At 40.3% G+C, this 26,718-nt stretch overlaps 1 protein-coding gene across 4 annotated transcripts in view; it reads left to right on the top strand.

Annotated features, from left to right (window-relative positions):
* Positions 1–26,718, top strand: part of LOC116062161 (solute carrier family 12 member 5-like) — a 45,305-nt gene that overhangs the window by 11,613 nt on the left and 6,974 nt on the right. For 2 of the 4 annotated variants that reach the window (XM_031316754.2, XM_036008318.1), the window contains 24 exons: positions 10,067–10,170; positions 10,411–10,551; positions 13,334–13,480; positions 14,470–14,524; positions 14,609–14,739; positions 15,176–15,423; positions 15,506–15,717; positions 15,808–15,975; positions 17,754–17,852; positions 18,002–18,059; positions 19,244–19,418; positions 19,640–19,758; positions 19,882–19,980; positions 20,511–20,630; positions 21,154–21,258; positions 21,396–21,564; positions 21,684–21,879; positions 24,434–24,603; positions 24,767–24,898; positions 25,103–25,210; positions 25,488–25,604; positions 25,830–26,023; positions 26,283–26,297; positions 26,392–26,525. In XM_031316754.2, the coding sequence (XP_031172614.1) occupies positions 10,067–10,170; positions 10,411–10,551; positions 13,334–13,480; positions 14,470–14,524; positions 14,609–14,739; positions 15,176–15,423; positions 15,506–15,717; positions 15,808–15,975; positions 17,754–17,852; positions 18,002–18,059; positions 19,244–19,418; positions 19,640–19,758; positions 19,882–19,980; positions 20,511–20,630; positions 21,154–21,258; positions 21,396–21,564; positions 21,684–21,879; positions 24,434–24,603; positions 24,767–24,898; positions 25,103–25,210; positions 25,488–25,604; positions 25,830–26,023; positions 26,283–26,297; positions 26,392–26,525 (3,216 nt within the window). The remainder of the gene's footprint in view (positions 1–10,066; positions 10,171–10,410; positions 10,552–13,333; positions 13,481–14,469; positions 14,525–14,608; positions 14,740–15,175; positions 15,424–15,505; positions 15,718–15,807; positions 15,976–17,753; positions 17,853–18,001; positions 18,060–19,243; positions 19,419–19,639; positions 19,759–19,881; positions 19,981–20,510; positions 20,631–21,153; positions 21,259–21,395; positions 21,565–21,683; positions 21,880–24,433; positions 24,604–24,766; positions 24,899–25,102; positions 25,211–25,487; positions 25,605–25,829; positions 26,024–26,282; positions 26,298–26,391; positions 26,526–26,718) is intronic. The other 2 variants (XM_031316755.2, XM_036008319.1) reach the window with 2 other exon arrangements.

The raw sequence follows: 26,718 nt of genomic DNA, 5'->3' as shown, positions 1-26,718 counted from the left end.
TACCTTTATTTTGGCACTTTCATTTGGTGATTTTGGTTGAAAGTAAATGACGTGTGACATCATTTTGCTTCCAGGAAAAATAAGTGAGAAATAAATTACCTGCATGCGTGTCCAAAAAAAGACTTGTATACACGTTTTCTGATCTGATGTAATAACGCCGTTGGGCCAGAAATTAGACAGAGAGGGACTGATTTTAGAAAAAAGCTTGAAAAGATGGGATTGTTTAAATGTTTTTAATTTACACCCACAGTGAGTTTTTTTGTAAGTTGCCCAAAGCATGTAATCTTCAAATCTGCATTAATTGTTTGTTTTTTTTTTGTCCACAGCACACTACAAGCTGTAAAGATAACACAGACACATTATCACCTTAGAAAATTGGCCAACTTCTTAGCAAACAGTTATTTATTCACACATCCAGCCGATACAGAGCCACATTCATTTGGAGTTGTGTGTTTGATCACCTGATGAACGTATAGGTCCAATATTCACTCTCTTTTAGCTCTGTTTTGTTTCCCACCAACTCTTGAAGGACATATCTGGCTCTTTAGCTGTTAAATGCTCCACTATGTTCTCCAGTTAGTCTATAACTGTGTCTGTCTACTGGTCGGTGCTGATCAAGTACTGCGCAATAAACGCTATGATAGCGATGAGACTGAACCAAAACAGCAAACGAGTTGTGCAGTATACAGTAAAGCTCAGTAGAGTTGAAGGGAAGTTTGTCGACACGTTTCACATCACACACACAGTTATTCGATCCATAGATTATGTCAAAAATATTGATAAAAGCAACTTTAGGATTAGTGAAATTGTTTGTGGTAATAACGGTCTTCCATTAAGTAGTCATGTTACTGCTACTTTAAGGCAGTAACATGACTCACTGGGGCTTTTAATGGCTTTACTAAGACCATGATCACACTACAGAGGCTGACACTTTGAGATCCAGGAGCAGAGCAATTTAACTGGAGAAAGTGGGAATAGTGATATAGCTCTCCTCTAATCCTCCCACTGAACATCTCTTCACCCAGTCGTCTTAGATTGGAGATTATGAAAAACAGTGTGGTCTAATCCTTCATTCCTCATCATTTTCCTTCCCACAGCTCGCTGTCAGCGGTCCAGTCATTTATTCATTTGTGCCATTGAGCTCCATTGTTTTTAAAAAAAAACTGTTAAAAACACATCAAGGAGGCACACTGTTAGACTGACTGACATATTTCTTTATTACAATAAACAGTAGTTTCCACAATTCCACATACACAAAACAGTTGCCAGATATTACTCCTAGAGCACCAAATGTGCGGCTGAAAATAGTCCCCGACAAAATACACAAACTACTCCTGTTTGAATAACATTTGCTAGAAACTACAGTGCCCATATGTTTTAGGAAATGAAAGTATGTATTTTTAACCCATTTTTAAAGATGTATGTCTTCAATAGGAACTGGTGACCGGCCACGACAGAGTGGAGAAATCAGAAAGTTTTGAGAGACGGACTAATGCATTGTTGAATTTGGTCTTTTAATGGGATTTGTTGCCAGTAAAACCGCTTTCCCACCCTTTCATGCATCTACAGATACCTTTCATTGGACTCTCACATTCCCAAAGTAGCTTTCTGCCTTTACCTGCACCAGTTTATTGTATCCATGCCCACCCATGCCATGTGAGGGAGAGTATTCCAGTAAACAGTGAAGATCCATTTCCTTTAAATCATTTGGTAAAATCACCCTCATTAACCTTCACACTCCTTTGAGTGGATCTAGCTGTGAATTAATCATTTGATGTTGAGTTTGATGATGAGGAGGAAAATGTGGAGAATACTCAGTAGTTGCCTGGCCCAGGGTCAGGGTTTGTTTTCATAACAAATAAGCCAAAGGCACATTTATTATGGAACAATTGCTTTAGAGCTTGATCCATTGATGATAAACCTGCCTCCCACACTCATGTTATTGGCTTATAGTTTCTATTAAATCAATGTCACACTCTTTTGTCATCCAACTGAAATCCACACAAAACTTTCTATAGGTGCATACATTTCTAATCTTGCTTGTGAGCACATAATTAGTATGTAAAGTATAGTTCAGTCCAGTTAAAATCTGTTGTCATTGTTACTTCCTGCCCTGCTTTTATCTCCACTGTGTGGGTGAAGCAGCAGTGGATAGAGTACTCAGATTATACAAGTGTAAAGGATATATATATATATATATATATATATATATATATATATATATAATCTATCACATCACATGTTTGTGGAGCAGGGTGGTCTCATTAGCAGCTGAGTTTTACTGGGAACAGCAATTCTCGCCAGTAACTGAGAGCTATTCTCTCTGGCAAACACGCTCATGCATGTCGGAGAGGCAGAAGTGTAAAGTGATATCAGAGGCAACCACATTGTTTTGTTTAACACGAAAAAGCTTCGCATCTGGAAATGTTGAGGCTTGTTTGAATTTTGAGCTGTTTTTTGTTTTGAAGCATCAAGATGAGATCTGTTGACAAGTTGATGGATGTGGTCAAGTTTGTGTTCACATGTTTGTTTCTGTGGGACTGATGAAGCGTTGCTATAGTGATACAATTACATAGCCATCACACAAACATCAGGACTTTATGCAAGTGTAACACATGAGGGAGCTGATGTTAAAGTTCTGTTTGACTTTAATATCAAGACAAGATGAGGGGGAATACTGTATTTACTAAACCCATTGCAAATTATTGTCATGTCTGAAAGATTTTGCATCACTGCAATTCAGCTGATTTGCATAAAGTGCAGCTGAAAAAGCTGGGCTGTTTTGACATGTATTGTGCATGTCTGGAGAACTATGGAGCACAAAAGAGTTTTTTCTGCTGGTAAACATTAAATATTGGTTCTAGAGAAGACGCTTTTGGAAGTGCAAGCATGCATTAATCAGAAGAAGAAAGCAGTATGTGAGGATATTAGTTAAATAGCCTGTCTGTTTTACAAAAAGATCAGTGATTGAATGAGTCAAAAAAATGACTGTGGGAGATTTTTGTTAAAACGTTTAAAATAATGTGACTCGATTCATCGGTAACACTTTACTTGAAGGTATCTACATAAGAGTGACATGACACTGTCATGAACGTGTCATAAACATTATAAACAAGTCATAAACGTTTATGACATAACGCTTCTTTTAGCAAGTGTCATTTGGTTTTTGTCATGACAAGTTATGGTTAGGGTTACAGTTAGAGTTAGGGTTCATGTGTCATGACTGTGTCATGTGTTAATGACAGTGTCATGTCACTCTTATGTAGATACCTTCAAGTAAAGTGTTACTGATTCAACTTCTACTACTACTACTTATAATAATAATAATAATAATAATAATAATAATGAGTATTATTGGCTTCTTTATTTATATCCCACTGGACTGGTCCTGCACATTATAAATTCAGGCTGTACTTGCTGTATCTGTTTTGAACTAAATGCTAACATCAGCATGCTAAAATATTCGTAATGTTGATGCTAAGCAGGTGTAATGTTCACCTCATTTAGCGTGTTAGCATGCTAACATTTGCTAAACACAAAGCAAAGCTGTGGCTGATGGGAACATCATTAGTTTTGAAGGTATTTGGTCATAAACCAAAGTATTGGACAAATGGAAATTTTGACCTGATGAAAAGTTCAGGGATCACCAAAGTGATTACAATTTATCTTGAGAGGAATGTGAATGTGTGAATCATATTTCTACAGTTAAAAATTCATTCATGAGGTTAGGGAAATAGCTGCTTTTGAGTAGCCAACCTGACGTGTCTTCATTCACACATCTCAAATTGAATAACCTCCAGATTATTTTTGAACATTGAATGACTTCTAGAGAAGATATTGGAGTGAGCTGATAGCAGTGTTTAACAATGGTATGCTTCAAGTGAAGGAGAAAGCTATATTGTGCATATGTGGGCCAGGCAGAGTATTACTCCAAATTAAGAGCAGTGAATCAGGACTATAAATGACCCCCACAAATCTTAGCTGAGTGCATGTCAGCTGGCATATCAGCAGCCTGTGACTTCATTAATTCCTGCAAGTCTGTCAAAACCTGTAATCAATCTGTTAATAGTATCTGGTCAAGTAAAAGTGTCAATCATTTAATTTAGATGGGAATGTCAATAAATTTGAGGTAGTAGGTCATGAACCAAATATTGGACTATTTCAAATTTGAACCTGATGATGGTGCTAGAAGAAAAGTCAGGGCATCTCCAAAGTCAGTAGTATTATCTTTTGGGAAAAAAGAATGTCTGCACAAAAATTCAATGGCAATGCATCCAATAGGTTTTGAAATATTTTTTAAATGTGCCAAAGCATAGCTATAATGCTTTTAAAAGAGTCTATCAGGTGTAATTGTTTTGTTTCAAATCCATTATATGTACAGTATAAACAGTGGATATATCTGTAATGAGATTCACGTGACAACATTATTCATCATATATTATTGCTTCTGCTGCAGAAAATGCAACATCATCCCTTAACTCAATATTGTGTCATCATTCCTGTTTTAATAGCAAGTTTGACATTCAATGTCAAACCATTTTTGGCAGAACGCAGCACATTTCAGTGTCACCCCTGCTGACTACAATCTGAGATTGCAGAAACACAGGCAGGCAGCAGGCTGTGAAAGAGTGTCAGTTAGGAGATAAGAGAATTTAAATTAAACAAATGACTTTATGGAATTAGCTTTAATTTCTCAGTTACAGCAGAGTAGGTGAAAATCAAAGGTATGTGTGTTGTGGATGTAATTGTGACGTTTGCTGTGCAGCTGATTGGTGCAGTTCTCTAACATGCAGAAGTTAATTTCTGCTTTCCTCTGTGGCCTCCAGCAGCTGCTGGATAATCCCCTTGAGCCTACGTCCTATTAAGCTTTTAAAAGCCGGTATAAACTGTCCATTTTGTAATAACCATGTCACATCAAGGGTACAAATCTACACTGCCCTCTGCCTTTCATCTGCATGCTGCGGTCAAGTCGCAGTGACAGCTTGGCCCGCTGCTGCAGCAGCATCATTATAAATATTTTCAGATCTTGTAAATCAGCCGTGATGTAATCTTTCTGAGCCGATCACTTCTTATCAATACGTCATGTCTGTGTTGGCCTGAGGATGAAACAAGCACAGAAGGATTATCCATTAGTGGCAAATCTGCTAAACATTTGAGTCACAAACTTATCTAAGTGTTTTGTTTTCAGGTTGTGTGTGTGTGTGTGTGTGTGTGTGTGTGTGTGTGTGTGTGTGTGTGTGTGTGTGTGTGATAACTAACGCAAACATCTCCCTCAAAATAACCGCATGGACTAATGTCATAGTTTAATATAGAAGCAGAACCGAGTTCCAGTTAATGAACTATGCACACAGTCTGAGAGTAAACATTTTGTAATGACAGCTCATTTATTAATTGAAATCTGTAGTTTAATAACTCTTCCCCTGAAGCACTAAATATGCTAAATCAAAGAGTTAGAGCACCATAAGCATCACAACTTTGAGGTAGAGGCTTATTCCTTCTTTCTGGAAAATTAACTTTTCAATCTCTTTCCTTGCCTCAGTCTCCACAGAAGAGTTCACATTGTGAACACACACACTCATGGTCTCTGGAGGATAAATCCTACTTACTTTGATGATCCCCTGATTTTTCCTCTAGCGCATCAAAATGTGTGGACTACTATTGGATGGATTGGCATTTGGTACAGACATTCATGTTCCCCTCAGGATGAATTGTTCTTATAAAGTATGAATATTTACCTCAGATTTAAACAGTAAAACATAACTGAATGAGCTATTAAATGCAGAACCTATTTAACTACTATCTAAACCGAGTCTTTATTTATTAAGACTTAACAAATATAAGCCAATAAACCCATCCACATCCATCACAGACTAAGATACGGGCTGAAAATGAATGCAATTTTGTGTTTTAGAGGTGCTTTAGAAATAAGTCAGTCAAAGGAATACAAAAGAGCTCGTCCTGGGGCAGTCATTTGCTGTGGACATGATGACTATGTGTCAGATGGGGCAACTCGTCCTGTTCTGACCTGCACATTAAAGTCAAAGTCAACGCAGTGCTTTTGTGTTGTTGCTTCACATGTTCAGCCCCACAGTAACTCATTACCTCAAATACACTCAGTGTGTCTGTTCTCTGGTGCTTTAATAAGCTTCTTCAACTGCTATGCTTCATGTCTGCTTCTAGATTATATATTACATTTAAGTCTCTAGTTTCCATTGCTGCAGCGATGTTTGGGAGTTGAAGCTTTGTATGGTCACTTTACATGACAGTTTTCTGGATTCTCAGGTATAGGAAGCTTTTACAACTGAATACAGATACATCTTAAGTGCTGTTCACAGCCATATAAACCTCTTTGTTCTCTTCAGTTGCAGAAATGTATCTATGTAGGTCACTTTCAACACTCTTTAATCTCCTGGCCAATGATTCTTCTGTGTTGTGCAATCGAAGGGAAACTGTTGTCTGTACTTTGATTTTATCAAAGTTGCACTTCATTTTACAGGGCTCACCTAGACTACAGATAGTACAAAATGCCCCAGATAAATAGACAGTCATCTTTTAGCCACTTATGAACTTGAACAGAGGGAGAAATCCTCGGGCAGAGCACTTCTGGTTGTATCACAGTCATGGATGAAGAATACAAATGTTTTCTTCTTCCTGCATTACAGCCCCCAGGTAGTTGTACCAGACTAGCTGATTCAGTTTTATCTTTTAAAACATTTAAAAACATATTTTTTCCAGATGACCTGGGGTCTGAATTTCTATCCTGTGCAGTGTCCCTCTTGTGTGTCGCAAAGTGCTACAGAGAATAATAAAACAGTAAAGAAATCAGATCAGATTTGATTGAATGTCATTAGTTTTGCTGGTATTAAAGCAGCCATATTATGCTCATTTTCAGGTTCATAATTGTATTTTAAGGTTGTACCAGAATAGGTTTACATGGTTTAATTTTCAAAAAACACCATATTTTTGTTGTACTGCACCGCTCTCTCTCACTGCTGCAGCTCCTCTTTTCACCTGGTCTCTGTTTTAGCTCCAGAGTGAGACCTCTTTTCTTCTTCTTCTTCTGTACTATCTTTGATTGCACTTGCACATGCGCAGTAGCACAGATGTAGATCATGTCAGCTAGCTAGCTCCATAGACAGTAAAAGAAAGGCTGTTTCTACAACTTCGGTCAGTTACAAGGCAGGATTAGCTGGGAGACTTCTAAATGAGGGCGCACATGGAAGTAGTTCTTTTGTAGATTATGGTGAATTTGTGTGTGTTGTAGCAGTGCTTTGCTATTGAGAACGAGGTAGCATGCTAGCGTTAGCATGCTAGTGTTAGCATTAGCGTTAGCATGCTAATGCTACGAGCTAATGGTTGCGGTTAGCCAGCTCGTTTCGGCTTGTGACGTCACAAGCCGTGCCGATTTTGAACAGCTCACCCAGAGACTGAAGGCAGGACACATTCAGAAACCGTATCTCACTCTAAACAGCATGGATGGATTTTTTTCAAAGTTTGTATGTGTGTGGAAGCACCAGAGACACAACATAACACCCCAAATCCCGGAAAAAGTGATTTTTTCATAATATGGGCACTTTAAGGAATCCAATAGGCGTTGAGATATTTTAGCCAGCATGGCTAAAAAATAAACTGCTGCAGCAATGTAATATTTTAAAGACATTTGGTTTTAAACCTTTTGCAGAGAGATGAAAATGTTATATTGACTGCATGACCCTTGTTATTATAAAGTGTTACTGACACATTTCTAAACGCAGCACAAATTATATGATAGATGTAGGAATTAATAAAACTACTATGACAGGCAAAATTAGACTGATGTAACCTTGTCTGTCAAGGAGATCAATTCCAGCGAGACCTCTGGTTGGTTGGTTGGTTGGTTGGTTGGTTAATTGGTTGGTTGGTTGGTTGGTTGGTTGGTTGATTACACTCCAAGGTCACTCACTGATTGTAGTGAGGGATGAGGAGAGGAATGTGGTTTCTAATCTGAGGATAGAAATAAACAAATGAGGTGTGTTTTTGTACAGCTTGGTTGACATTTTTGGGGTGTGAAATACACAGATTTCATAGCCAAGTACAGCTTGTATTATTGTATGAATCTGCAGTGTGATGTAGGATGTTTATTACACAACACTCCCATCCCATGGGTAACATCGCTGACTGTGACACGCAGCTTCATTGCTTAAGAGACATGAAAATGTTTTAGCAGCTCATTGAGGGTCAGGAGGCAGAAAACAGAGGGTATATCAGACTTTAAAAGAAGTGGATGTAGCCTCTGTGACTTCATCAATTGGTTTGTGGACTACCATTTTTAAGCCTTGAGTTTGTTTTTTTCGAGCCTGAAGGGACCATGTGACAAGAGGGTGGAGCTGGGCAGGAGCGCTAAGTTACCAGTTCGGTTAGCAAGGGGCATCATTAATTCACGTTAACATATTAATTGGGATGCTAATTTTGGCTAATAACAGGCTTAAAACAAAATGTCGTTACTGGAAAACAAAAATGATCAGCTGACTTCTTAGGGCCCCTATCAAATACAGCACATTTGAACAGTAGTTGTTTTCAATGAGCGCCTCACGTTTTTTTGCTGGAGAGCCCTGAACATCTCAAGTTAAAATTATTATAGTAGTATCATTTTCTCTTAGACTTCTATGATCAGATTATTTGTTTGCAACCAGTGGAGTTGCCCTGCTGGCAATTAGAAAGAATGCAGGCACTTCTGCACTGGCTTCACTTTTCAGGGCCGGAGGTTGCCTCTTGGATTAGATCTAGTCTGTGAAGTGTTTGATTCAGCAAATCTGCCTCCTCTGCTGTGGTGCCCCAAATAAAATAAAATAAGAAATTAATACATTTTGTAAAATATACAATAAATGAACCAATGCATTTTGAAATAATTTAAGACATTATTCAAACTCAACCTCATTATTTGAAAAGGTTATATCCTTTTTTGACAGTGGTGTTGTCAACAGTTACAACTTTCAGCCAATCACTTCCCCCTCAACGACGAAACAGCAGGAATATAAGCAACTTGTAAGAAATATGTTACAAACACATACAAAACTTATACATGCACAGAGAGAAGTCCTCACACACACATGCATATGCACCCACACACACAAACACACACAGACACAAACACACAAAGGCATTTATTAAAACATGGTTTTAAAAGCTGATTTCACTCTAAGCTAAGAGCTGAAATGAGCTTTAAATGCAGATTTAAAATTCATGGTGGATTACAGAATACTCAGGTGGTTGGCTTCAACATAATCTAAACTAACCCTGAGTAGAAATAAACAACCTGCTGTAAGTCTAAATGTCACAAAATGCAGTTTGACAGGTCAGGTCTTCATTATTGTCTGCTGCACCGTCTGAGATTTGCCTCTTAAAACAAAAAGCAAACAAATAAAAATGACGAATTCATATTGGTCATTTTAAAGGATTTTCACATCACTAATGAAGTCCGGAGGAAAGTTGGATATTGTGTTGTGTTCATGTATTGATAGAAAGCTATTAAAAGCTCTAATCCTTCATGAAACTCAAAAACGACATAAATTGAAATGCTGTCTAATCCAATTTGACAGGCAGTGCGTCTTTAGAACAGCAGTCCATCGTTCAAAGGATTATGTGCTGCATGAGAGCAGTTTGGCTGGCTTTGACTCTCCTCTTTGCTTTAAAGATTAGTGTAATACAGATGCAGTTTGGGGAATTGAAAGAGATGACTTGATTGTGTTGCTTTTACCAACCAGGAGCTGTAGGCTACTCATTAGTTTTGTACCAACTAAAGCATGATTCAACGTTTGGTTAAGGTTTGGGAAAGATCATGATTCTGGTTTAATATTGAAAAAGTTTAAAAACAGTTACTTGAAGCACGGGACAAGACGTATTTACTAGATTAGCATTAAACTAAAACCATGACTTCTCTGTAAACCTAACCACACCTAAAATGTTCATGTATTTACAATCTACTATTCATTGTGTTGTCAACATAATTGCATAATGTCTGTGTGCAGCTGTGAGTGAAGAAGACCAACTGGCTCTAAATCTGCCAGTTGGTCTTTCTGTGTTTCAGGTGATGGGAACCCCAAAGAGAGCAGTCCTTTCATTAACAGCAGTGCAGCCAGCGACACAGACAAGAGCCAGCAGTATGACGGCAAGAATATGGCTCTGTTTGAGGTGAGCATAGTTTTCACAACCCAGTAAAAAACATGCAGATCATATCACCAGGTCTAATATGACCGTGTGTGTGTGTGTGTGTGTGTGTGTGTGTGTGTGTGTGTGTGTGTGTGTGTGTGTGTGTGTGTGTGTGCGCGCGCGTGCGCATGCGTGTGTGTGTGTGTGTGTGTGTGTGTGTGTGTGTGTGTGTGTGTGTGTGTGTGTGTGTGTGTGTGTGTGTGTGTGTGTGCACGTTTGTAGGAGGAGATGGATACCAGTCCAATGGTCTCCTCTCTGCTCAGCAGTCTGGCCAACTATTCCAACCTGCCGACAGGCAGCAAAGAGCACGAAGAGGCCGAGAATAATGAGGAGGGGGCTCGCCCGTCTAAGAAACCTGTGAAGGTAGAGTACTGCATGTGATCTGTTCATCCATCCAACCCTGCAGCAATCTGAATCAGAATCGTCAACTAAAAATCATGAAACTAACAGGAATCCGAGAGCAAAAGTTTACATGTACACTATGCTCCATTTTGTAAGCGTCGTTGATTTGTTTTTCACTGTCCTCAATTTTGACTTTAATTTTCTTAATTTCTGCTTTGCTTACATTTTTAGTCAACACAAAAGTCAACTGATTTTACTATGCATGCAAACCATTATTATTATAAGTGGGAATGCAGCTTTTAATTTGATCCAAACATACCTCTAACTGGACTGAGGAACAGATCAGTAGAATGGTTGAAATGAAAACCAGCACTCCATACTATACACCACTGCAGCAGTGAAAGTTAGTTATTACTTGGTATGGTTATTTCAATGTTAAGGACAAACTTTTAACTAAGCAAACCTTGAGAACCACATGGGGTTTTTATAGGATATTTACTGTGGAGTTCTCATGTAATTGATGATGCTTGTTTTCACAGAAAAAATCTGATATCCAGGGAGAAATATGGGGAATTGACCAAATATTAATCAATATTTGTTGTTTGTCAATATTTCGATTTCAAGGCCTGTCTGTACTTCACATTTGTTTCCTCTGGCTGGTTTATTATGTATTGGCTCTCATCAGGGTTTTTGTCAGGTCGGTTATCCTGCATTTGCTTGGTGAAGCACAAGACAATAACCTGAATCCTCTTTGGGTTTTCCTCCAGTTTCTCTTGGGTTGTCCTGTCGTGCTTGGCTCTTTTAAGCCAAAATGTAAACTGATACACTAGAGGATCTATAATAGACACAAGCCCAAATACACTTTGCTTATTGTTTTTGTTTTTTTACATACTGTATACAAAATTGTCTTTTTTAAATTTATTTTTTCCTTGTTGAGTATTTCTGCCCTCCCCATCTATATTAATTACTATACGTTTTGTTTTCATGAAACTCTTCAGTTGTAAATATCCTGTAAAGAGAGGGTATAGTAAAGCCATCTATATAAAGATAATTTACTAAATGAATCCTATTTCTAATTACGCCCAAAAGGTCACATGTATCATTGGTAGGACAATCTATGTGCGGCTTGTTACACAGGGGATACAAAAAGAGTGGATGTATAAATCTTTCCTTCAAGGATGTTTTCAGGTGTGTTATATTCTGTTGTCTTTTAATTTCACAACCTACGTACACGGGAGCAGCTGTGTTCCCACATGCAGAGCGCTGGAGGCAGTGACCTGAGTCAGAAACCTGTAGGTACTGAGCTCATTAGCTGAAGCTCAGTCGACACTGCTGCCCTCAGTGACTGACTGGCTGTAACAACCTCATGGATACTGGATATTGGAATTATTCTGCTTTTAAGTTGTTTCAGTGAAGCTTTTTGTCTCTTTCTTGCTGGCTCTTTCTGCTCTGTGAAAACTACTTACATTTTGAAATACTTTCCATTTAAGCTTTCCCTCACTGGACATACAGTATGATGCAACTAGTAGAAACTATTCATACTAAGATATATATATAGTGAAAGTAACTGCTTCATTATAATTTGGGCCTATTTACAGGACAATTCTACACTCTACTTTAAGTCCCCCTATTTAGGAGTGTATTAAACATTTTGTTATGTTTAAAACACATTAAAACATTTAAAACAATTTGTCAACTATAACGACCTGTATACCCTTTTGTAGCCTGGGAACAAGACGAATCTGTGAGTTCATGTTTAATTTGCTCTGGCACATGCTCACATAACTTGCATTTGCGATTTAGTCAGGCTGGATGTCAGGCTAACCCTTTTGGACTCATTTGAGAAATGAATTCTGCAGGGAAAGACACAGATGGAGAAGATAAGGGTGAGCACAATATGAAGACGCTACTCAGACTGAGTCACCCGAAAGATCCTGCAGCACGGGCAGTCAAGAGCATCACAAGCTCACTCTCACCGGCTTTTCCCCCGTAGACAAAACACAAGCAGTGACTTTGATGTGTCCATTCATCTTTCAGCTCATTCTCATCACACATATCTCCTCATAGAGCGCTCTGCCAAATTTAAATGAGGCATAAGGACAAGCAAAGACTTAATCTAATAAATGATTTTGTTTTCTGGTGTATTCTTTACACTGTCACTTCTTTGATAGTGTTAAAAATGTAATATTGTCTGTCCTCTGCCTCCTCGTAGGAACTGCAACCAGACACAGTAGTTAAGGAATTTAAAAAGGATGTTAATCTTACACAAAAAAGGCATTTGGCCCAGTGGGTCAACTTTGTGGGGGCATTTACATTTTCTTCTACATATTGGCAGATACAAGCATGCAGAATTTGAGAGCTGTAACTCTCAACAATAAAACTGTGATCTTTGGATAGATGTTTGTAGATATTTATTATGCAAACTAAATGTTTGAATGCCAGCCAACAAAATCACTGACAGACACAATGAGGAAAAAAAACAATAAAGATTTCTCTTCCCACTTCTCTGCAGAGGAAATAAACCCATTTCAAATGAACAAAGAGCTTGTTATCTTCTTCTCCTTAGGATTACAATCTCTTTGTTTGAAAAGAATAAACCCCTTTCTTTCTAATGTGCAGTTTTACGTCATTTCATGAATTTAAAAGGCAGAATAGATTTAAGGAGACAGAGACTGAACAACAAGGTGAACTCCTGACAGATTATTACCCCTATTTTAATCCATTCACATGGAAAGTAAGATGAAAGACTGAAAACTAAGACACTACAACTTTGACTAATCACTTTCCATGTTTGTGTTCTCAGGCTCCACAGCTGGGCACTCTGATGGGTGTGTACTTACCGTGTATCCAGAACATTTTTGGTGTGATCCTCTTCCTGCGGATGACCTGGATGGTCGGGATTGGAGGCGTTTTAGGCTCCTTTGTGATTGTCTTCATGTGTTGCTCCACAGTGAGTAAAACTGCTGTTGTGTAACAAGACCTCTCTCTGTAACTAACTGCTGTGTGGCCGTGCAGAAAAGAGATGTTACATTAAATATGTCTGTATGTGTTAAATTTAATGCATGACAACAGAGATGTCAATCTAAAGGGGCTCGGCACACACATACCTAATTTGGGTAGTATGTGATTAAACTACAGGCTGTAATAATATATAACAGGCTAAATAATTATAATTTGCATTGCACAGATGCTGAAGGTGACATAGTAAATCCTGGTATAAGGCGGTCTGCCAATAAACCGACTAACACCCCACCACCACCATTCCTCAGTTGGAATCTGTCATTTGCTGCTCCATTAACAACCAACTCAATATAGTCAGGAGCTAACCCCAAACATGCCTCAAAGGTGATTATTAAAATGCTAGAATTTAGTCTAAAATGTGGGAGGCAACAATGTAGAAATGCTAAAAATGGTTATATTCAATCTTCTATTGGATGGAATCTTATATTATTGTACAGGTACCTTAAAAGTGTACTCAACAAAAGTATTGGTATAGTATTTAGTAAATGTTATCAGTTTCTTTAAGTATGTGCCTAACTAGTCACATCCCTGTGATGAACAATTCAACATGAGCAGATGAGTTAGACTCTTGTGCTGTTGGATGTTTTTATCTGCCTTCTCCCTCAGTTCATCAAGGCCTCGCTGTTGGCCATATTAAATTTGAGGTGCCCACCTGCTGCCTCTCAAAGTCCCTTAGTCTCGCATTGCCAGACCTATCTCCACAGCGCTGTGTCAGCAATGAAATATGGTCTGGCTACAGCGCCTATCTATTTTGGGATAGGGGAAAAAAACGCTCTGGCTTGTTACAAAAGTCCTGGGTGGCGCTAAGCCAGAATAGCGGAGATAGTAAGAGAGGAAGGACATCCGGTGCCAGATGTCAGGCTTCATCCCAGACAAAGAGTCCCCTAACCCTCCTCTGTTGTGTGCTGCTTTTTTCAGACGATGCTCACAGCCATCTCCATGAGTGCCATCGCAACAAATGGAGTCGTACCAGGTGAATGGATATCTGAGGGGATATATTACTGTGTTTGTGTGTGACAGAACAATGCACTGACTCTTCTGTGTTTGTGACGCACAGCTGGAGGTTCATATTACATGATCTCTCGATCTCTGGGGCCTGAGTTTGGTGGAGCTGTTGGGATCTGCTTCTATTTAGGCACCACTTTTGCAGGTGCTATGTACATTCTTGGCTGTATTGAAATTCTGCTGGTAAGTAGCCTTAATTATCAAATAACTCACATTATTATTGTTTTGAATATTGTCTATACAGCATTATATATTGTCTATAGATGCCTTTTTCACCTCACACATTTTGACATGTCATAATAGGAAAAGCACACATGTAACTAATCACTAATTAGTCCTGTTATTGTGTATGCTGCTCTCTTACTTGTATGACTACAGGGACATTTAAAGAATATATGCAACATTAATGTATTCCCAATAGACCCATCAAGCAGAACTGGCATTGTTAAAAAGAAAATCTGATGTTGTCATTATCACAACATAGCATACCATTGTAATAAGAACATCTACTCATTGCAGTGAAAAACCATACCATACCAACCATACTCCACCACACATTGGCGTAATTCCTCCCTTCCTCTGCCTCCACTTTTCTCCCTCCATCTTTCCATTCTTTCAGATTTATATCGTTCCTCAGGCAGCCATCTTTAAGATTGAGGGCCTTGAGGGGCAGGAGGCAGAGGCTGCTCTCCTCAACAACATGCGGGTGTACGGCACCATTGTGCTGAGCTTCATGGCACTGGTGGTGTTTGTGGGGGTCAAATATGTCAACAAGCTGGCGCTGGTATTCCTGGCCTGTGTCATCCTCTCCATCATGGCTGTCTATGGCGGAGTCATCAAGACCGCCATTGACCCTCCTGTATTCCCGTAAGTGACTCGTTCATTCACTGGTCAAAGTCACCGCCGATGATCCGAGTATGTGACGGTGATGTGTTGACTTACTTTACAGCGTCTGCCTCCTGGGAAATCGAACTCTCCTTTCGAAAGGATATGACGTCTGTGCAAAGGTCATCGAAATAGACAATGAAACTGTCACCACCAAACTGTGGATGTCCTTCTGTGATTCTGAGAATCTCAATGCCACTTGTGACGAATACTTTACCAACAACAATGTTAAAGAAATACAGGGCATCCCAGGGGTCACTAGTGGCATCCTGGCAGGTAAGAGATGCCTTATCAATAATACCATCATCATCAGTAGGAGGACCAATCCACCTCACATGCTCATTTAAATGCTCCTCGGTCTTTTAGAGAACCTGTTTGGTAACTACCTGGAAAAAGGGATGTTCCTGGAGAAGCGTGGGGTTGCATCAGAAGCAGATCCAGACAGTCCCGCAACCGGCTCAAACCGCTACGTCCTGGCTGACATCACCAGCTTCTTCACCCTGCTTGTTGGGATATACTTCCCATCTGTCACAGGTTAGCAGCAGAAAGGCCCAATGAAGAGACGTCTGAAGGCAGAAGAGGTCCTCTCCTGGTTGAGGGGCTGTCCTTATCCAATCTTTAACGCTGCTCTAATCTATGTTTTTATATTAACAATGGATCAAATGCAGTGTTGGGGAAGTTACTTTTAATAAGTAGTGTTTGCTCGTTACTCGTTACTTCTTAAAAAAAGTAATCTGTTACTTTACCTAGTTACCCCCTATGGAAAGTAACTTTTTACTTTACTCGTTACTTTTACGTTACTTTTAAAAGCAGGGGTCTCTGGCAGAGACTGAAGTTAATTATACAAAAATTATCTTTGACCATAAAGCCAATCTATGTTTTATCAGTGAAGTGTCTGAACTACACTGCAGACTGGATTCTCTACTCACAGAGTGACGGCTGATTCATTATGAACGAGTCCAGCGCGGGTTGAATGCACATCAGCAGGTCATCGGCGTTACACGGTGTTAGTGTATACCATGTAATGTCTGTATCGACTTGTACCGGTCACGCAGCCACGATGGTCCATGCATTGTCGTAGACACATGCAGCCTCTTTTCTGGAAATCCTTGCGTGTCCGTGCAACCGACACAAGTCCACAGTGGTCCGCTGTGTGTATCTATGAGGCCATCTCCACCGCATCCATCTGTGAGATTGTCAGCTTTGTGTCTGCCTGGCTCAGAGCGCCGTCCAGCAAAAAGCCACAAAGCTTAAAAAGCTCTCAAAAGTTAGCTTTGGCTGCTTCTTGCTTGCCATGATTACTCTGCTACCAGCCTCTGTCACATCCCGTGTGGAGCTTGTGAGCGCGCAGCTGAGAAGGCAGTGTCGCTGTCAAATCTGTCCCTGGGAAAACGTTGCGCCGAATTGAAAAAGGAACTACGTTTCGTTACCAAATTTTCAATAGTAGCGCATTACACTACTTTTTACCCGAAAAAGTAGTTACGTTACTGTTACTTTGTACTTTGTAACGCGTTACACCCAACACTGATCAAATGTAATGTCATAGAGGTAGTGATGAACCAACTAAGAATTGTCACAGACTCTGCAGGTCTGATCAACTCAACTCAGTATTTCAGGGTCTTTTAAACCTCTTTTTTGTTCCACTTTAATTATTGAAGAGACCTTAATCAATGTCATTCCTAGATGCAGACAAGGAGCTGTTTTCAGTGAAGTGGAGCGTTTTGTAGCTAAAGAGATAGATATTTTTCTTTAAAGAAGAGAGATGATTGGACTTCATCAGGTGGCCAAAAAGTTGACTCTAAATGAATGTTAATGTTACTATGTGTCTACTGGAAGTGTTAATAACAAGAACTAATAAGTTCGCCAAATCAACTTTTTAAGGTGATAATATGTCGATGTTGTGTTTACAATTTGTATCTGCTGCTCCCAAGTGACCAAATCAATCACTTTTTGCAATTTATGAGCATGGGGGAAGTTATTATTGTCACTCCCCACTCCCTGCTGCGCTGCATTTGCTGTTCCGTTTGGGGAGACAAGGTCAGAGCCTAGATGCCAAACATCAACACTGTACATTTTCTACATTCACATATAATCTATTCCAAAAGTGAGTTGAGACTGAAGAGATAGTTAGAGAGTAAATTTTACAGCTGTACCATCTTTCCAAAAGCAGATGTGTCCACGCTGAAAACTTAATTATTGTGATTCTGGTGAAATGACTCCAGTGGACAAACTAGAGAGAAAGAAAAATAAATAGTAACTCCCTATGCAGGTATATAACCAATGATTATTTCATCTTGGTTCATCTCTCACAGGTATCATGGCAGGCTCCAACCGCTCTGGAGACTTGCGTGATGCTCAGAAGTCAATCCCCATCGGCACGATTGCAGCCATCACGACCACATCTATTGTGTGTATCCTTCACTGGGCCGAGGTCGTTATAAAAATAAACTGTGTAGATATGAAAGTGCTGATTGAGGACTTTTCTATAACCTTTTTCATAGTATTGTAATATTTGTATCAAACATTACCAATAATACATTTCTTAACAGCTTTTCCCCAGACATGTCCAGTGTGGTGCTGTTTGGTGCCTGTATAGAAGGAGTAGTCCTAAGGGACAAGTGAGTGTAATGATTACGATTTAAATATATTATAAAATGATTAATATTATTATTATTAAATATTATTAGTATTATTATTATTATACTGTACATTATTAGTTTTTTTTATTATGTATTTATTTATTTTTTATCAAAGTCAAACATTCGCTAAATCCCGCCACCAAACAGGGATAGACCAATCATAGCTTATGCTACGGTTCGTAGTTAAGTCAAGTGTTGGAATTCTCTGCATGTGTTCATGGGGCTGTAGCAATGTATGGGCTGTAGTCAGGGAGATCCATTGACTAGGTTGGACGGTGGTTTCTTTTTTCTACCCACTCCATACACTGATAAATATTGGAAATATTAACAATAAAGCATACATCTATGCTTTTTCTTGCTTGTGCAAACTAAGCAGCCAAAATATAGTTATGTCTTCCACATGGATCATCAACTGGTGTGGATGCAAATTTTTTGCCCAGGACATGCAGCTTTATAGCACGATATCATGTACTGTATGTAGCCATAATAATGCATATTTAAGGACTCTTTAGGTTCTTCTTTAAAAAGGAGTCAGCTGACAAAATTAAAAGGTTAGTTGGAAATTTGTAACCAACTTGTGAAGCTAATGTTCCCTAGCTGAAGCTGATAAATATCTACTAGAAAACTGACAGGAGTTATTTCAAGGCAACAAAATCGACTCTCACCAGCTAGAAATGAGAAGCCTGCTTTTGTGTTCCCCTTTGTCTGAAATCAAAGACCCATTGTTTCGAAAACTACTTAGCTAAGAATTTCGAGTGGTTAATCTGCCCAGCCTTTTGTTTACTGTGCGCCAACCAACCCTTGACATGCAGGCTTAGCAAACGGTCATATATCCAGTTATACTGTATATCAGTTTAAAAACATAGAAATAGTTCCAGGGAGCCTGGGTAGCTCATCTAGTTGAGCGTGCGCCCCGTGTACAGCAGATCGGTCTTTGCCACACACTGGGCTCTGCTCCGACCTGTGGCCCTTTGCTGCATGTCATTCCCCCTCTCTCTCCCCTTTCATTTCTTCAGCTGTCCTATGAAATAAAGGCCTAAAATGCACAAAAAATACTCTTTAAAAAAAAAAACATTAAATAGACATAGTTTATTTGAATGAATTCTGAACAAGTCAATGTGTGTTAGAGCTTCTGAGTATTTTGTCTTAACCTTTCTCCACAGGTTTGGTGAAGGGGTCAATGGCAACCTGGTGATTGGGACTCTGGCATGGCCGTCTCCATGGGTCATTGTGTTTGGCTCCTTCTTTTCCACTTGCGGAGCAGGACTCCAGAGTCTGACTGGAGCTCCACGTCTCCTACAGGCCATCTCTCGAGACGGCATCATCCCATTTCTTAGAGTGTGTACACATGTAGCATTCAAACGCATCTCTATGATAAAAGCAGAAAAAGTGTTTCAGACTTCTCAGACAGCCAGAACTTTTATGGAGGCATGTGTATTTGTTGTATCGTTAGGCTGCAGAAACAAACATGATAAAGTCCCATACTACAGGTATAGCACTTCATGTCCAAGAAGGTGCTATGAAATGTGATTTAATTTAATCCTTTTATGTTGTTGCAGGTGTTTGGGCACGGCAAGGCCAACGGAGAGCCCACCTGGGCCCTTCTGCTCACAGCTAGCATCTGTGAGATTGGCATCATCATTGCCTCACTGGATGCAGTTGCACCCATCCTCTCTATGTGAGTAAATTTTAACATCACACACACACACATGTTCATTTCTGTGCAGGCCTACTGTAGTTAGGATACCTCTTTCTGTCTCACTTGTCTGTCTTTTTTATTTTTCTCTCTTCCTCTCTTTAGGTTCTTCTTGATGTGCTACATGTTTGTCAATCTTGCCTGTGCCCTGCAGACTTTACTGAGGACACCAAACTGGAGGCCGCGCTTTAAGTTCTATCACTGGTGAGTTTGTGTGTTAAAAAAATGAAACATACATTTAATAATAATAATTTATATTTATATAACACATTTCACGAAACCCAAGGACACAACATTGACTTTACAGAGTTGACAATACATACAACACATAGTCTGAGACAGAAGAGAGAGAAGAATAACAACTGGGGAAACAGAGCTAAGGGAGGTTGTAGGCTGTGGTGAACAGGTGTGTCCAGGGATGAAGCATTGCGGACATCTGCAGGGAGGGTGTTCCAGAGGGTCGGGGCTGCAACACTGAAGGTACGGAGTCTGGTGTGGGGAATGGAGAGCAGGCCAGAGTCTGTGGACCGGAGGTTTCAGGGTGGGGTGTATGGATGGAGGAGGTCGGAGAGGTACTGTGGGGCCAGGGCATGGAAGGATTTGTAGCATGACCACCAGACTAAATATAAACATTTCTATATACAAGCTGTGGTCATTGCTGTGTTCCAGCCAGCGGTGTGAAGCCGATAGAAATTCCCCGTTAGACCAAACGTGTGATGTCCTGTCTTCTGCAGGGCTCTGTCTTTCTTGGGTATGAGCCTGTGCCTGTCGCTCATGTTCATCTGTTCCTGGTATTACGCCATAGTCGCCATGGGTATCGCCACCTGCATCTACAAATACATTGAGTTCTGCGGGTAAGTAATCACAGTGGTGGAAGAAGTATTCTGATCTTTTCATCTTTTCTTCAATACTGCAAGCTTTAGTGCGTAACTTTTTGATATTAATAAACATCCGTTACATTCAAGCCATTGCAAAATGAGTTGCTACAAAGCTAATTAAGACTTTCAGCTCCACAAAACTCTCTCTGTATTTCTCACTATGGCTATGTTCAGAAGATTGTGTCGCCCGGTGACTTTCCCGCGCAGAAACTCGAGTGAAGATAAATACCTCTTCTGAAGAGTCCATCATGTTTTTTTTTAATCCTACATGTCCTCCTTGGCTACTAGCAACTGTGTGGAGGAGGGGCAGGGCGCGTGTGCGATCAAGGAAGGCTTGTATCATGTGGACGCGCCGACAGTTTTGTTGTCATTAATTTGAATTCCTCATGGGGCGACAGAAACTACGCACTATAGCTTTAAGTTAAAGTAAAAATGTATTAGCATGGAAATATACTTAAAGTACCAAAAGTGAAAATACTCCTAATGTGCTGTGTCACAGAGCGGAGAAGGAGTGGGGTGACGGGATACGTGGCATTTCTCTCAGTGCTGCACGCTTCGCTCTCATGAGGCTGGAGGAGGGACCGCCACACACCAAGAACTGGAGGTCAGTCCATGCATCTTCAACTTTTAAACTGTAACCGTTGAATCCAAAATACTAAAATAATAGATAATAATAAAAATAATAATGTCTTAACCTTACTGAGATGAGTCATTTACTTAGTGCTTTGTTTTTTTTGTCAGGCCTCAGATCCTGGTTCTGGTGAGCGTGGATGCTGAGCAGAACGTAGAGCAGCCTCGTCTGCTCTCTCTGGCAAATCAGCTGAAAGCAGGGAAAGGTCTGACCATTGTTGGCACCTCAGTTCAAGGAACCTTCCTCGACAACTACACTGAGGCCCAGAGAGCAGATCAGGTTCTTCCTCTAATCTCTAACACATACACTTTGACTTGTGATATTTAAACACAGTGGATTATTATCACTAAACTCTCACAGACACTAACAGCTGTCTTCCCCTCTCTGTGAATTTGTAGTCGTTGCGTAAGTTAATGGAGACAGAGAAGGTGAAGGGCTTCTCTCAGGTGGTCATCTCCTCCAATCTGAGAGATGGGACGTCCCACCTGATCCAGGTTGGAGGACTGGGAGGTCTGAAGCACAACACTGTGTTGGTCAGCTGGCCCCGAAACTGGAAACAGCCTGAGTACCACCAGCAATTCAGGAACTTTATTGGTAAGTCTGAAACAATATAAATAACATAATAAATGTCTTAAATAATAGTTAATAAATGTTAGTTTTATGTGATTTCCTTCCTAATCTATTTAACATCTGATTATCCTGATCATTGAGCATATATGATTAAAAGCGGTCTGTTCAGAAAACAGCTAGGAATACATTGCCCTTTAACTTTAACCCTACGATGGTTACAGCTATCCAAGTTAATAGATCTTCTATCAATCTGTCATTCTCTAGAAATATCTGTGATCAGTTCCCCTCTGATTAGCCTGCCCAAAGATTCTTTAATTTTTGATGGTGAGATTTTTGTGGGACATTTTCTTCATCCTTTGTCAAGGGTTTAAGGTGAAGATTCATTTTTCATTTTTACTGTAAGATGTCCAATTCGGTTTATATTTTGGTCATGATTCTTTAAAGGTCCCATGGCATGAAACTTTCACTTTATGAGGTTTTTTAACATTAATATGTGTTCCCCCAGCCTGCCTATGGTCCCCCAGTGGCTAGAAATGGCGATAGGTGTAAACCGAGCCCTGGGTATCCTGCTCTGCCTTTGAGAAAATGAAAGCTCAGATGGGCCGATCTGGAATCTTGCTCCTTATGAGCTCATAAGAGGAGCAAGGTTACCTCCCCTTTCTCTGTTTTGCCCGCCCAGAGAATTTTGCCCACCCATGAGAAAGAGGCATCATGGCTTTCAAACGAGCAAAGTGGCAGTTGGTCAAGGCCACACCCCCACCCTCCACCTTGCCCCCCCCTCTCTCCTCCTCAATAGCTACAGACTAAGGCATGGATACCCAAACTGAGCCCGACGGGTCCCGGCCGGGCCGGGTTCGGACAGATATTTAGAAATTATGGTCGGGTTCGGGTCGGGCTCAGTCACATCAGCGCGATAAGGCATTTGTTGTAAAATGGTGCTGCGAGAGCTCAGTGCGTATGTAAAGTGGGCAGAAGAGAGATAGAGAAAAGAGGAAGCAGACGTGTAGATGCGGACTGAGCAGAGTTGGTGGAATAAGTTTAAGTTTTGTAGCCAACACAGTGTGTGCGGTGTCCGAGATAAACCCCAGACTGAAAACCAAGTTCATTAATTTGCTCACCAGAAACGGGATATAACCCTAACGTTATATAACGTCGGCCCTGGAGGTAACGAGTCTCCCCTGGTTTTCTGATCACGGTCGGAAACGAAGCAATCAGGAAAGGTTAACACATTGAACATTTTAAATTAAACGGCTTATTAATGTGCACTTGTTGCCCCGTGTGTGCTGATGCGCTCATCTGTTGACATTTCCGAATGCCTTCCTACAGTTGCTTAATAAAAGCTTTCCACACAAACAAACGTACATGTGTCATTAGTATGAGAAAAAAAAATTGATTTTAACTGTGTCGGGCTCGGGTCGGGCTCGGACACAAATTTCTTAATGCCTGTCGGGCTCGGGCCGGGTTCGGTCACGGCTCTGTCGGACGCGGGCCGGGCTCGGACAGAAAAATTCAGCCCGATCTGGACTCTACTACAGACACAGAAATGGCACATACTCAGGAAAGCTCATTGTGGGACTGGCTGTAGTGGCTGTAATTCTGCACCAAGGCTGAATTTCAGGAAAGAGACTTCAGATACAGTATTAGGGGACCACTGAGGTCTATATAAAAGCATCCAAAGAGCACTGTCATGGGACCTTTAATAACCAAATGTAAGGGTTCCTTATAGGGAATATTTGTTTTTGTTATTTATGGTTTTATATTAAAAAAAAATGAATATTGATATATCTATCATTTTTTTAAACTCTCAAATATGATCAGTATCAGCCTCTGTAATCCAGTATTATTCAGGCTCTAAACCTTATGTTTTTTTTAATTTATGTGCAATTAACACCATCACCAGAGAAATACCTCCCTTGATAGGTTGAATATTAAGTCTGCATGCTTTCAAAGATATCTTATACAATATTACATAAGGTTATTATGTATGTGTGTGTGTGTGTGTGTGTGTGTGTGTGTGTGTGTGTGTGTGTGTGTGTGTGTGTGTGTGTGTGTGTGTGTGTGAACTTCACATGCCAACAGAATGACTGTTGATGTTGGATGCCCCATGTGTGGTGAAGAGTTATGGGAAACATCTGGGTATGACACCATGACAGGATCGGGAGGCCATGAGAAATAATATTCTCCAGGTGTACCTATTATGCTTTGTGCGAAGGAGAGCTGAATAACAACTTATGTAACATTCACCTGTGACCTTTGGAGGAGGCCTACCTGACAGTAGACACCACATGTGGGACCCTAAATTTGTTATGACTATGTGATTGACAAGTGGTTCTCCAGATGTGAGGCCTAACAGTATAAAGAGAGTCTGTTCATCTAGTGTTCAGTGAGAAACTGTTTTCTCCCTCTCGAGAGTGTATGTTACAGATCTGAATACAGTAAAGCTGCATCTAATCTGAAGACATCTGACTCAGTCATCTTTGAAGTCTCCTCAATCCATTTCCAGGATTCCATATCATCCCTTACTGTCTAATGGCCCTTCATTGTATTTTATAAGAAATCCATTCTCTCCCTCTTGCAGAGGTGGTTAGAGAGACAACTGTAGCTAGTCTGGCCTTGTTGGTTCCTAAAAATATCTCCAGCTACCCGTCCAATGGAGAGCGCTTCACTGAAGGCTACATAGATGTGTGGTGGATTGTCCATGATGGAGGCATGTTGATGCTCCTGCCCTTCCTGCTGCGCCAGCATAAGGTAGGAAACAAGACACTATGACATATTCTTTACATTTGAGGTTTTGATATGATGAGAAAAAAACTAAATGAACACAAGTTACGAAGGACGCAGTGTAGAGGGTTAAAAAGAACACTGAGAACATTTTGTTCATCATCTGTCAATGTTCCTGTTTGTCCCGTAGGTGTGGAGGAAGTGCAAGATGCGCATTTTCACTGTAGCTCAGATTGATGACAATAGTATCCAGATGAAGAAAGACCTCATCACCTTCCTCTATCACTTGCGCATCGATGCTGTGGTAGAAGTGGTGGAGATGGTGAGAGACTTGTCTGACACATAATCTGAGTTCCCAAACGAGAGGATCCCAGAGAAGAGGATTGTTGTTTCAACTACTGTTGAAAATAGTTCTGAGATAAACCTAGTTTTTATCAATAGAACCAAACTTTCTTCCATAACATGACTCCTGTTTCAGTACTTGACAACTGTATGATAAATTAAAAATGTCTTTTTTGCTTTAAAGGTTGACAATGATATCTCAGCCTACACCTATGAGAAGACACTGATCATGGAGCAACGATCACAGATCCTCAAACAGATGCATCTGACCAAGAATGAGATGGAAAGAGAGGTAAACCAGAAAAGTTTGTACTATACCTAACTGGAAAAACCTTGATAACTAAATTTAATTTACAGAATGGAACATCCTGAAATTTTAGTCAACATAGGAGCCTGATAAACATGACATTAATGTTGACATTTTCATTATCACTCAGCTCTAGGGCAGGGAATTGGTTTAATAAAGCTGTCTGGACTTGTTTTCGATGATCAAAGGGAAGAAATAGTTAATTCCAGAGTGAAATTACAAATTGAACCAAATCCATTTCCTTACTTGTTTATAACTATAGATTCAGAGCATTACGGATTCATCCCGTGGGTCCATTCGGCGCAAAAACCCATCTGCCTTGTGCTCACATCACAGCACCAATGAAGGAGCCAGCGTGGCAGAACAACCAGAAGATGAGGTAATGCTTCCATGGCCTTCAGGAGAATAACTTTAATTTACAGTACCTCTGTCCTCATTCCCTCCAAACCTGTTGTCTGTCTGTGTTCTGGCTTGGGCAGAATCTTCTGATTGTGCTATTGTGTTTTATCTCATCACAAGAGCAGCTATCACAGCAAGTTTCACCTACACTGACAAGTGTCTCTTTTCTCTCTTTCACTGTCATGTCACGGTGTCCCTCTCTCAGTCTGTGGCTGTCTCCAACCCAAAACATGTTCAGCTGATTCACAGTAAGAACGCCTCCACACCAACCAGCCCAACGTCTCCCACTGCGCCTGCAGGGGGCGCTGCGACCTGGACGGACAACAAGGGTGCAGACAAGGGGAAGACCCTTTTAGCAGCCAACCCGGAGGCGGGCAAAGACCTCTTCAACATGAAGCCGTGAGTGACCTGTCAGTTTCACTCAGCTTCCAGCACAGGAAGCAGACATGACACATGACATGCACACAGGGACATGGATCAGTGGTATATATTTGTGTATATTGACCTATGTTCCAGGGGTGAAAGAGATACATTGTGTTTCTGCACGTGACAAAAAAAACTTTGAACTTAAACCACAAACAAATACAGCTTCCTATGTGAGTACATGTCCTGTTTGTAATTCACCGTAATTATTTCCACCTCTTACATGCTGCTACAGGGAATGGGAGAACTTGTAAGTACTAACATTTTGTAGCCATACCTATTGTGTGAGCTGAGCAGCTGACAGAAGGATTTGTAAAACCTATGTGGCCTGTTTCTTGCATCAGGAGCCAGGTCGACGTGAGGCGCATGCACACAGCGATGCGGCTTAATGAGGTCATCACGAAGAAGTCCAAGGAAGCAAAACTTGTCCTGCTCAACATGCCTGGACCACCCAAGAACCGTGTGGGCAATGAAAACTGTATCCTACATCATATATATATGACATACTGCAGATGAAATTATTCTTGCAGCAAAGCAGCTTAAAAACATAAACATTGTTGTAGCAAGTTAAGGTGGAGCTAGCTTTAAATACTTTATATACAGATAATTTAGTCTTAATGGTATCTAATCCAGTTAGATTTGCCCCCCTCCCAAGTGTCAGAAGATAAATC

Source organism: Sander lucioperca, chromosome 12 (assembly GCF_008315115.2).
Source record: "Sander lucioperca isolate FBNREF2018 chromosome 12, SLUC_FBN_1.2, whole genome shotgun sequence".
In the NCBI taxonomy this organism is placed as follows: Eukaryota; Metazoa; Chordata; class Actinopteri; order Perciformes; family Percidae; genus Sander; species Sander lucioperca.
The sequence above is the reverse complement of the archived record's forward strand: the minus strand, read 5'-3'. Positions and strand labels throughout refer to the sequence as shown.